The sequence below is a fragment of the Scyliorhinus canicula genome, chromosome 28 (assembly GCF_902713615.1).
Source record: "Scyliorhinus canicula chromosome 28, sScyCan1.1, whole genome shotgun sequence".
Taxonomy (NCBI): domain Eukaryota; kingdom Metazoa; phylum Chordata; class Chondrichthyes; order Carcharhiniformes; family Scyliorhinidae; genus Scyliorhinus; species Scyliorhinus canicula.
The window spans coordinates 10,436,304-10,448,987 of record NC_052173.1 but is presented as its reverse complement, the minus strand read 5'-3'; the positions used below and the strand labels follow the sequence as shown (position 1 = coordinate 10,448,987).

The 12,684-nt window shown below is 46.5% G+C and overlaps 1 protein-coding gene across 18 annotated transcripts in view; it reads right to left on the bottom strand.

The window, feature by feature from the left end:
* LOC119958254 (CAP-Gly domain-containing linker protein 1-like) overlaps nucleotides 1–12,684 on the bottom strand; it is a 113,656-nt gene that overhangs the window by 93,080 nt on the left and 7,892 nt on the right. For 4 of the 18 annotated variants that reach the window (XM_038786684.1, XM_038786669.1, XM_038786670.1 and 1 more), the window contains 2 exons: nucleotides 12,195–12,222; nucleotides 9,421–9,509 (listed from right to left, as the gene is read on the bottom strand). In XM_038786684.1, the coding sequence (XP_038642612.1) occupies nucleotides 9,421–9,457 (37 nt within the window). In that variant the 5' untranslated portion in view covers nucleotides 9,458–9,509; nucleotides 12,195–12,222. Of the gene's footprint in view, nucleotides 1–9,420; nucleotides 9,510–12,194; nucleotides 12,223–12,320; nucleotides 12,358–12,684 lie in introns of all 18 variants that reach the window. The other 14 variants (XM_038786672.1, XM_038786675.1, XM_038786674.1 and 11 more) reach the window with 7 other exon arrangements.

Genomic DNA, 12,684 nt, shown 5'->3' with positions numbered 1-12,684 from the left:
CAGAGAGTGTGGTTGTGTAACTGATTCAACCTTTTGTTTTTGCCTCCAAAAATTCATTCATTGTGGTAACTCTGCTTGGACCCAACACCCAGTGAAAAGGTAGAGAGTATTTGCTCACCTTAGGGATTTAAATTCCGATGTGTTGTTTTTACAAGATGCTGATTTGTGGGTCAGAGACCAGACAGGGCTGTGGAAGGGGTGGGGAGGACAAGTCTTTCATTCGGGCTTTGATGGTGGGGCCCGGGGAGCGGCAGTATTAATTAATTAAAGGTTCCTTTTCTGCCGCTAAGATCTTGGCCAATCCCAGTGGTAGCCATGTTATGGTCTGTGCCTCTGGTGGGCACTCCAGTGGTTCTGGTTAATATTTGTGCTCCAAACTGGGACGATATGGATTTTATTAATAATCCGCTGGCCTCCCTCCCCAATTTGTTCTCGTGTTCTGAACCCTAGACTCAATCCATCCAAGTCCAAACCTCTGACTCCATCAGGGGTGGCCAGAGCGTTGTTATTTTTCATGGAAAATATGGAGGGGGGCGGGGGGGGGGCCTTTTTTTGCACCCTGGTTATAAAGATTCTTAATTTTTCTCACACGTGCATCAGGTATACTCGCGAAACGATATTTTTGTGATGGATACGTCTCTCCTTCCTTCAGTGGTGCCGGCTGTTGTGATTGTGGACCATGCCCCACACTTTGGGTCCCTCCCGGCGTCTGCCATGGAGGGACAGGACATTATTAGCAGACAAGGAATTTTGTGAACGTATGTCCACTACCATTCGGGAATATATAAAATTCAATAGATAAAAGTAAATCTCACCTTCTACACTGTGGGAAGCCCTTAGGATGGTCCTCAGGGGGAGATTATCTCCTACAAAGTGCACATGGTGAAGACACCAAGGGCAGCAGAGGCTAGTGGACTCCATTCTGGAGGTGGATCACCAGTTTTCACTGCCCCCACCCCGGAGATGTTGCAAGTAGGAAAAAGCTGCAGACACAATTCAAACTATTGTCATCAGACAGAGCACTGGGCCAGCTGCAACGCTCGATGGTTATGTTTTATGAATACGGAGAGATGTACAGTTGCCTCTGAGCTCACCAACTCAAGCGACAGGTGGCTTCCCTGGAGATCGCACAGGGACGTAACTCGAGCGGAAGCCTGCTTTCCTCAGGTTAATGTGGCTTTTGAATCATTCTATCGGAGTCTCCATAGATTGGAGCATCCGGCGGAGGGATCAGTCACAGTAGATGTTTTAGACAGCCTATCCATCCCAGCTGTGAACAGGGAGAGGAGCAAGGTGTTGGAATCCCCGTTGAACCCAGAGGAAATCATGAAATGCATTGGGTTGATGCAGACTGGTAAAGTCCCTGGCCCAGACGGCTTCCCCATTTAATTTTATAAGAGGTTTGTGGAGCAGTTGGTATCTTTAATTCTGGATATGTTTAATGATTCTTTATCCCAGAGTTCATCGCCCTCTACCCGCACATAGGCCTCAATCTTCTTGATTCTCAAGAACAAAAACCCAAAAGTGTGGTTTATATCGATCTATAATCACTCTTAAATGCGGATGTTAAGTTACTTGCCAAAGTACTGGTGCTGCGACTGGAGTTCTGCCTCCCAGAGGTGATCTCAGAGGATCAAAGAACAAAGAATATTACAGCACAGGAACAGGCCCTTCAGCCCCTGCAGCCTGCGCCGGCCGATACAGATCCTTGTCGCCTATTTTCCAAGGATCTACTTCCTTCAGGGAGGCTTCATTAAGGGTCGGCAATTTTTGGCCAATATAGATCGCCTGCTGATCGTCGTTCTTTTCCCCTCTTCGCTGTTCAAACTGGAGGTGATAGTTTCCCTAGATGCTGAAACGGCGATTAGTATCCTCCATGGACAAGATAATGAATCTGCTTGGGAGTTTTGGCTCCTTCTCTGGGTACAAGTTGAACTAGGACAAGAGTGAATGCTTTCCTATCAACCCCTGGGGGGAGGAGAGCCCAACTGGGGATGCTACATTTTTGCCTTGCCAAGACAAGCTTTCATTATCCGGGGGTCCGGGTGGCCCACAATTGGGCCTCGCTTCACAACTTAAATTACAGGAGTCTGGTTGATGTAGAGGTAGAATAACCTCCCCCTATCCTTGGCGGGAGTCTAGACCATTAAAATGAACGTACTCCCACAATTTTTATTTATTTTTCAATGTCTCCCCATTTTTCTCCCCAAGTCCTTTTTTGTTAAAGTCAATAAATTAATGTCCTCCTTTATTTGGGTGGGTAAGACTCCAAGGATTTGTGGGGCTTTGCTCCAAAAAGACAGTCAGTCAGGGGGCTTGGCTCTACCCAATTTATTGTTTTACCATTGGGCAGCCAATATCCAGAAGATATTGTTGTGGTTCAGTGATCCTGGTTTCATTTGGGTCAAAGGGAAGCAAGCTCCTGCAGTATTTAGCCTTGGTGCAATAACCGCATTGTTGCCTTTCTCTCGGGTAAAATTTTCCATGAATCCAGTGGTGGTGTCCACCTTGAAAATCTGGAAGCAGTTAAGGCAGCACTTTAAGCTCTGTTCCCTGTCTGCGCTGGTCCCCGTCTGCAATACCTACCTTTTTCTATCAGCCGATTTGCACTCAACTTTTAGGTTATAGGAGGGGAAGGGTTTGGAGACCTGTTTGTGGAGGGTAGGTTTGCTAGTTTGATGGAGCTGGGGGTGAAATTCCAACTGTCTGGTTCCAGTCTTTTCAGATGTGATTTTTCGCCCTTGGCTTTTCCCTCCTTTCCCTTGACCATCTTCCCGGTTGAAGAGGATTTTTCTCTGGGATGGAGGACAAGTGTGAGCGTTGCTCTCGGGGCCTAGCTAACCACACTCGTATGTTCTGGTCTTGTCCCAAGTTAGTAAGTTTTTGGGCCCCTTTCTTCAACATCTTGTCAGAGATACTCAATGTTGACTTGGACCCAAGTCCACTGGTGGGCATTTTTGGGGTATCAGACTCACCAGTGCTTCAGAGGGGGGTGAAAACCAATGTCCTCACCTTGCCTCATTGATAGCCCGGAAACAAGTTCTGCTTTGGTGGAGGTCTCCTACTCCACCCAGTGCCTCGGCTTGGTTGGGTGACCTTGTGTTTTTGTTGGAGAAGGTTAAGTACACCATTAGGGGGCGGTAGAAGGGTTCCACCTAAGATGGCAGCCATTCATTTCCTTTTTTAAGGAGCTAGTAAGGGGGTTTAGTTAATATGTGCTTTTGTTTGTTAGTCTTGTTCTTTTATTGTGTAACTTTGGTGAACTATTTTGTATGAACATAGACCATACAGTGCAGAAAGAGGCCATTCGGCCCATCGAGTCTGCGCCGACCCATTTCCACCCTATCCCTGTAACCCCATCTAACATTTTTTTGGTCACTAAGGACAATTTATCATGGCCAATCCACCTAACCTGCATGTCTTTGGACTGAGAGAGGAAACCGGAGCACCCGAAGGAAACCCACGCAGACACGGGGAGAACGTGCAGACTCCGTACAGACAGTGACCCAGCGGGGAATCGAACCTGGGACCCTGGCGCTGTGAAGCCAGTGCTCTCCACTTGTGCTACCGTGTGCTATGGTTGTGTTTATTATGAAAAAAGTTGAATAAACATTTTAAAAAATGATTTTGTATGTTGCACAAAGTCAGTTGGAAGAGGCGCAATTTTACAATAACAGAAGTGCTATACTATGCAATGTAGTGTGCATCATTCTGCTCTAAGTTACAGTTGCACTTCACCCTGTTGTTATATGGGTGATGTACGATCCATCACTACTGAAGCGAGATTGTGGTCCAATTGAAGGCTTTAATGAACAAGTAGTTACCCCAGCAGCTCCGGTACAGAATGACTGCTGTGGGTGTAAGCCAGACTCTTATGCTCCGCCTGCTGGGCGGAACCAGCAGGCAGGTTCGATCACTCATACTACAGTATAAGGTACATCCCACCTAGGTACTGCAATACCCCTAATATAGATACCCCTAATATAGCCTACCACAATGGGTTAAACCATTTATGGTCATTTAAAATGAATAATAAGTTGACTTGTACAAGTACCTGCATCTGTAAACAAGCCATGTTAGCTTTGTTTTTCATTATGTCATATAACAGGACGGGCGCTTCACAACTATGCACATCGATTGCATTCTATCATGATGCTGCATCAAAGCAGAGCCAGAGCACCTAGAGAAAATCCACGTAGGGACGGGGAGAAGGCACAAACTTCCACACAGACAGTGACTGATGGCTGGAATTGATCCAGGGTCCCTGCCACTTTGAGGCAGCACTGCTAACCACTGTGCCATTCCTCCCCCCTGATATTTTCCCCCAACGACTTGGGTCTACATTTGGTTCCTCCACTGTCTCCACAATCATTCATGCTCTGTGAAGGCCGGCGCCGGCAGGGGAGGGGGGGAAGGGGAAGAGTGTGGAGGTCAAAGAAGGGAGGGAGAGGGGAGTGTGGAGGCAGGAGGGAGAGTGTGTGGAGGCTGAAGGGAGGGCGGAGGCAGGGAGAGGGGAGAGACTGTGGAGGCCGGGAGGAAGAGAGTTTGGTCCCCGAGACTAAAATGAATTAAGAGCTGATGGGTGGTGCTCTCAAGCAGCTGCTGTATAATGGAACAATGCGCTTGATTATCCCAAAAAAATTCGAAGTTAATTTGTGGCGAGTTTTTCAGGGAGTTCCCCGCCGCTATTCAATGACACAGTCACTATTTTAGGCCCCGAGGAGTTTTGTCACCAGTTTAGCACACACTTAGAATTTTTTCAGCGCTGGGGAGCTGAACTCAGAGATCGGGCCGCCATTTTGGAAGGGTGCCCCGATCTCTAAGTGAGCTTGTAGGTTCCCCATCCCCCCCCCCCCCCCAACCCATGGGCAATGTCACCCTTCACACACATGGCCACTACCCTACACCCCCCAAATGACAACACCCTACTATGGGGTCCCTAGGGCTCCCTCCTCTTCAGGCCCCCCAAGCTCTTTTACAGCACCCCCTCCCCACCAGGACCCCCACCCATCATCCCCCAACATCCCGAAGGCTCCTACTTACCCTCACCCGTCAAACCCCTCTTGACCCTCATTTCATGGGCAATGCCCCCCTTGCCCCGGCCCTTGGCAGTGCCACCCTGGCACCCAGGCAGTGCTCCTGCCAGCTTGGAAGTGCCATACGGGCACCGTGGCAGTGTCAGGGTGGCAGTGCCAAGGTGCCCGGGTTCCAGGGGGAGGGCGGGGAGCTACCCTGCACTTACCCTGACCACCCAGGGGTCTTCAATGGCCCGGGAGACCGCCATCCGGGTAACGTTTCGCCTGGTCCACGTTTGTTTGGGCCAGCGCTGATCGGCGCACGGCTGCAGCCTCCCTGGGGAGGCCGGTGAATCGATGGAGTCCGGTGGATCCCATGCAGGTTATTCTTTAGATGTGCGAGGCAGGTTGTTTTTACGCAGAGGGTGGCGAGTGCCTGGAACGCATTGCCACGGGAGGTTGTGGAAGCAGATACATTAAAGGTATCTTGACAAACATATGAAAAGGATGGGTATAGAGGGATACGGCACAAGGTAGTGCTGAGGGTTTTTGCAAAGTTTGGTATCATGACTGGTACAGTCTTGGAGGGCCAAAGGGCCTGTTCTTGTCCTGTATTGTTCTTTGCAAGTAGGTTTACAACCTACTTCTGCGAGCGTCATTCGGTCTCGCCCATTCGGGGCAGGGTGCCGACGTCTCGCAGGGTGTCGGAAAATCTTGCCAGGCGTGGAGCCTGTCAGGAGGCTCGCTGGAGGGCTTTCCCAGCATTCACCGGCTGCATTGCGCTCAAGCGAGAGCCCAATGTGGCCAGAGTTTTGCGCCCCCTATCTTTGGAATAAATGAAAAACTGAATAATCAGATATTATTCAAATAATCTCTTTGCATATTTTAGTGCAGGTTGCTGAGCGCATTTAATAGCTTTGGGCACTCATCAAATTCATTCCAAATGAGAACTAATGATGTCAAATTGTAATATGAAAGCACGGAGTGTACATGAAAGCAAAACCAATGTCAAAATGTTCAGGTAGGGCAAGTTGACAGTCCATAATTGGGCCTTTGGTCTACTGATATTCGTACCTCTGTCTTCCAATGCTGTTCTCCAGTCATGTTCTTCCTTCCGCACCACATAGTTCAATTTCATCTGCAAACATCATTGACCATGGCACCTCCTGCCTCACTCGCTCAGTTGAAAATGAAAATCAGGTTGAGGAAGGCGCTCAGTGTCAACCCTTGATATTATGCGACTTTGGCTTTGAAACTCTCGCTCTTCTCCACATTCTTGTCTGGCACTCATTGTACATGTCCTGTAATCGTTTGGTTTAATCAATCTATTCCAACAATCAATAACCACTGTGCTCAAATCCATTAGACAGACAATGTGTAAATTTCTGTAGAAAATACAGACTGATAGTAATTAAAAATATTGGCAAAAATACAAGAACGATGATCTTACAGTATTGAATTATTTGCATGCTGAGTACTGTAGTCACAAAGGGAAGATAGTGCCCCCATTATCTGTTTATTTCATTTCATGCCCGTATTCTATCTTGCACCAAGTGCTGCTCACTTTCTCTGCACTGACCCATGTTGGCTCCTAATCCCCCAAAGCTTTAAAATTTTAATTGTTAGATTTAAAACCACTTGCCTCGTGTCTTCCTATCCCTACCTACTCTTTCAGCTGTACCACCACCCACGACTCATCCCCAAACCTTCAGTTTCTGGTTCGGTCCTTGTGAATCTGCCTCCCTTCCGCCAACCACCTCACTTAAAAAAGACTTGCATTTATATAGCACTTTCATGATAATCAGACATCTCAAAGCACTTTCCAGCCAATAAAGTCCTTTATGAAGTGTAGTCACTGTTGCAATGTAGGAGATGCAGCAAATAATAGGGCAGCACGGTTTCACAGTGGGTAGCACTGTTGCTTCACAGCGCCAGGGTCCCAGGTTTGATTCCCGGCTTGAGTCACTGTCTGTGAGGAGTCTGCACGTTCTCCCCGTGTCTGCGTGGGTTTCCTCCGGGTGCTCCGGTTTCCTCCCACAAGTCCCGAAAGACGCGCTGTTAGGTGAATTGGACATTCTGAATTCTCCCTCCGTGTACCCGAACAGGTGCGGGAATGTGGTGACTAGGGGATTTTCACAGTAACTTCATTGCAGTGTTCATGTAAGCCTACTTGTGACAATAATAAAGATTATTATTTGCACACAAAAAATTTGCAAACCCGAGATCATGGCCATTTAATTGTTTTTGTGATGTTGATTATTGGAAGTCCCACATTCTGGCATTCCCACTATAAACACCTCGGCCTCTCCACCATCCTTTCATTGTCTCTCCTTAAAACCCACCCATATGACTAAGTTTTTGGTTGCCCCTTCTAACATCCTTAGCTCAATGTCCATTCTTTGATTATGCCTCCAGAGTAACTTGGGAACCGTGCTAGATAAATGCAAGTTGGGTTGTAAAGAATGGGGTGCACCTCATATTACATCCAATTGGTGAAACGATCTGTTTATTGGTCGTTAAAAAAGAAAACTACTCGCAATCACTCACTGACTCACATTTGTGAGAGCTCTGCTAACCTGCACCACTTCAGCCACCATCTCCCTGCAGATCACAGGGAGGAGGCCATTGACGGTCTGGGCAAGGTGAGCTTGGTGGCATTGTGCGACCCCAACAAGTCCTCGCTTCCATTTTTCGTCACCAGCCCTTCAAACTCCATCAGTAACATGCTGCCATATTTTCCCAGCAACGACATTGCACTGAACTTTACTCAGCATGCACTATGGTAACACATTAATTTTCTCTTTGGGCAGCAACCTTCCAAAATGTCTCTCAAAAAGGAAAGAAGCAGGAAGCTGTCACTGTTCATTCAAGACAATTTCCCTCTGTTAAATCTAGCAACATCAGACTTCAGTAACAAGGGCCGGAACTTTCCAGCCATTCACGGCAGCGGGATCTTCTCGTCCTGCCAATGGCACCCCCCCACCCCCCCACCCCCCACCCCCCACCGCGGGTTTCATGGCAGTGAGGGGTGCATTCAACAAGAAACCTGTTGACAATGGTGGGACCAGAAGCTCCTGCCAACAGTCAGCGGTGGGCTGCCACTGCAAAATACGTGGCAGGTTGTGTGGTAAATACCGCCCAATGTCTCAGTGGCATCAGTCACAGTGTGAAAGAACTCTGTGCTGAGGGGCTGGATTCTTATGCCCCGCCCACTACAAGAACGCCATGGGCGCGACGCAGACGATTAAGACGTCCATTGACCACGGGTGAACGCGGCCACAGAATCCCGCCCAAGGTCTGTCACAGCTTTGGAGTTCACTTGCAGAGAGTCACGAAGATGGCATTCTGAACTAAATCCTTCCCACAGGTGATGTCAAAGGTGCCCTGCTACACATTCTCATGCCGTTAGTAACAGACTCAAACTTGTGCCAAAGACCTCCTGCCTCCCTCCCGTCCAAAAGGCAAGGTCAGTAACAAACCAAGACCATGCCTATTATGTTGGCAGAGGTAGTCAGCTCGCAAACCGAAAATCTCAGCAGGTCTGGCAGCATCTGTAGGAAGAGAAATGAGCTGATGTTTTGAGTCCAGATGACACTTTGTCAAAGCTCATAGTTGGTTCATTTTTCTCTCTTGTCATAGCCACTTACTCCTTCTCAATTGTATGCAGTGCACCACCCAGCGCTCCTCCTATTTCACTAACTATCCTCTCCAGGGTGGGAGGTGTTGTGGGTCAGTAGCCTCCAAGCCAGAAGATCCAGTTCCAAGTCCTACTCAAGACTTGTTGGCCACAGAAAGAGCATTCATGACACGGTCAAACAGATTGGTAATCAACCTACTAATACTTCCAACACGCTCATAGTAGGCGCTCATAGAGCAGCAGAGATTCCTGGTCATCCATGCTTGCCACCCCTCAAGCTATAACCACTTGTTTTTTTCGCTCTCTCTATCTAACAGAGAGCTGCTTAGGGCCCCTTGCGGACTATGGCTACTTACGGATTGGACAGACTCCCCAGGGTGCTAGTATCTGTGCTGGTGCTAGGGGTCAGGTTGAGTGCTTACTGCAATGTTCTGGGAAGTGCTTGTGTTGGTGACACAATCCCTCTGGAGCATCTGGAGTCATTGTCTGCACACTGGTCCATTGAGAAAACTCTTAAGATTAAAAAAAAAATCAATAACTTAAACAACACAGGGTGTTTTGGACTTTTGTGGTGAAATACTATGGTGAGGCTAGGAGAAAGGGGAAAAATTTCTTCTGCAGTATTAATTCACATTACATGAACACATACGCACTCTAAGACATACTTCCATGCATTCTCATGCATTCTCTTGAAGCTTTGGCATGTAAAAAAAAAACCTACCCACTTTGTAAAAAAAATGGAAACAATCCATTCTCCCTGTCACTCACCACAATCTAGTTCACCCAATTCATCCAATTCATCCATAATCTCACCCCAGCTCTTCTTTGGAATACAGTCTATAAGAAAGAAAAGATGCCTGGAAATGAAACAGTAAAGCAATCAGAAACTCAAACCCTTTCCAGATACAGAGTTTTGGAATTTTCTTTCTGAAAATATTGCACCAGGAGTGTGTCAGAATTTAATGAACAACATAGGCATACTGATAAGGCAGTTTCAGTGGTAGAGTGCACTGGATTGCCATTCTAGGCTATCATTCAGGGGCTGGGTTAGCACACTGGACTAAACAGCTGGCTTGTAATGCAGAACAAGGCAGCAGCGCGGGTTCAATTCCCGGACCGGCCTCCCCGAACAGGCGCCGGAATGTGGCGACTAGGGGCTTTTCACAATAACTTCATTGAAGCCTACTTGTGATATTATCATTCAAGCTCAGCAACTCATTTAATCACAACATTTGCTGTGTCTCAGCTGGGCTACTAGATAGAGACCTCTTGTGTCTTAAAACGAGGGAGGGGTTATCAAAAACCAGCAGGAAACACCATACAAATGTATCTGGTGTCAGCTGGTATGGAACAACATTGATAACAACTGACAAAAGGTCTACAAGAGAAGGCCACAACCAAGGTGGTCTTGGCTTCAACCCAGCTGATGGATAACACAAAATTGCAAGTGGAGTAATAAGGAATAAAATGGTCGAAATCAAATTATACAGGACACACACTCCCAGCAGCTAATGTGTTAAAACAGTTCTGGAAACAGTGCAATGCAACACATCATTCTATTTAGCCTTAGCAGGTGAGGATGAATTGAATCATCCAGGAATGCTATTGTTTGGTTTTCGGTCTATATCAATTACCATAACCCATGGAGTTCATTGTTACTAATCAAACCCCATTTAAAAAAAATAATTGTACACACTGCCGCAGTGGGAGGTGGGAGCCAAGAAGTAGCAAATAAGTAAAGTTAGAAAAGATTAATTGATTTAGATTTTGTGGAGAGAAGAACTAATCACTGCTGTACTGCAGCAGGCCTCTGACCAACCAATATGGAGGAGGTCCTGGAGTGCAGGTTACGATGCACTCTAAAGTGCAGCACGGCAGCACAAGTGGATAGCACTGTGGCTTCACAGCGCCAGGATCCCAGGTTCGATTCCCGGCTTGGGTCACGGTCTGTGCAGAGTCTGCATGTTCTCCCCGTGTCTGCGTGGGTTTCCTCTGGGTGCTCCAGTTTCCTCCCACAGTCCAAAGATGTGCAAGTTAGGTAGATTGGCCATGATAAATTGCCCTTAGTGACCAAAAAGGTTAGGAGGGATTATTGGGTTATGGGGATAGGGTGGAAGTGAGGGCTTAAGTGGGTCGGTGCAGACTCGATGGGCCGAATGGCCTCCTTCTACACTGTATGTTCTATGTTCTAAGATGGCCGGCCTTACCAAGGCCAATCAGTCAGCCCCAGCGAGCAACAAGGGGTGATATTTTCATTCAGGGACGGCTCTTGACGCTAGGGGTTTGGGGGCAGGGTGCGCTTTGGGGCCACAGAGTGCTCAATCAGGAGTACCCCATTCCCAAGCCCAGAGGGTTTGCTGCCAGCCTTTACTGTGCAGACTCCACATGACATATGCATCCCCAAGAGCAGGGGGGGGCGGCGGAATTAAATTCCTTCCCCCCCCCTAATGTGTCAGTCAAAACATATGAACCGTCTATTCCAGGGAGACTTGTTTCCCGCATCTACCTAATGGTTAACACTTCTGGTGAACCTCGTATGAATATTTCACCACATCTATATCAGACCAGACACTCTCACCTGTTTATTTATAAGACCCAAGCTTTAATATTAATAGTTAATCTCCCATGGCATTTCTCACAAATAGTTACTGGTGTGGAACATGGTTGTGATAATTAGTTGCTAAGATGGAGTTGTGTTCAAATATATATTTTTTAAAATTTAGTGTATCCAATTTTATTTTCAAATAAGAGGCATTTACCGTGGCCAATCCACCTACTTTGCACATCTTTGGGTTGTGGGGGTGAGACCCAGGCAAACACGGCGAGAATGTCCAAAGTCCACACAGACAGTGACCTGGGGCCGGGGTTGAACACGGGTCCTCGGCGCCGTGAGGCAGCAGTGCTAACCACTGCATCACCATGCCGCCCTCGAGTTGTGTTCAAATATGGCTTTTTCGTTTAAAGCCTTTGCTTTGGTGCTTCCTATATGGAAGTGGTCAAAATTAGGTGCATAATATTAAAAAAAATATAAATTTAAGAATAGCCAATTATTTTTTCCAAATAAGGGGCAATTTAGCATGGCCAATCCACCTACCCTGCACATTTTTGGGTTGTGGGGATGAAACCCACACGAACACGGGGAGAATGTGCAAACTCCACACAGACAGTGACCCAGGTCCGGGATCGAACCTGGGACCTCAGCGCCGTCAGACAGCAATGCTAACCACTGCACCACCGTGCTGCCAAGGTGCATACTATTAACTAGGTTAAGTATTGAGGAATGTTTCTGTATATTGGGAATTGTCTATAAATCATCACATACTTCCCTTTAAGACAAGTCAGTTATGAAGGCAGAAAAACCAGCAAGGAATGACTGGTTTTCTTTTCTACTTCTGATACTTGTGATATCTTAAGTATGAGGCCGAGTGGCCTCCTTTTGCTTCTATTTTTTATGATACTCGCACTAAATGTGAGACTTATATATATATACATACACACAGATTTTCACTGAAACATTGGAACAGCATGATTTCAGCACTCACCTTGCACTGCAGGCTGTTCCATGATAATCTGTAAAACAAAAAGTGTTAACTAATTGCACTGGAAAAGGATAGAATAATTGATTTTAGCCCAATATTTTTCATTATATTCAAATAAATTTCAATCACCAAGGTATTTCTTCTGACTGTGATATTTCAGCTTTTTCTAAAATATAAATGCAGACAATGAATGTTGATGACATGTCCATAATATTTACTGAGTTCAACAGTATGAGAGAACTGAAGTAATTCAATCAGATAGGTGCAGCTCAAGACAAGGTAATTTTTTTCTTGCTTATATTGCCTCAAAAAAACAGAGGGCTTCAGTGATTTGTAAAAATGCAAATATGTGAGAAAACTGCACTTGCAAAACTGCTGCTGATATTAATTCAGTTTCCTTACACAACTGGAATGAATTCATACTCCAAACTAGATACAACTTCCTTTGTGGCTTATTATTTAAACTCAATTGAAGAATCAAAATATAAAACAA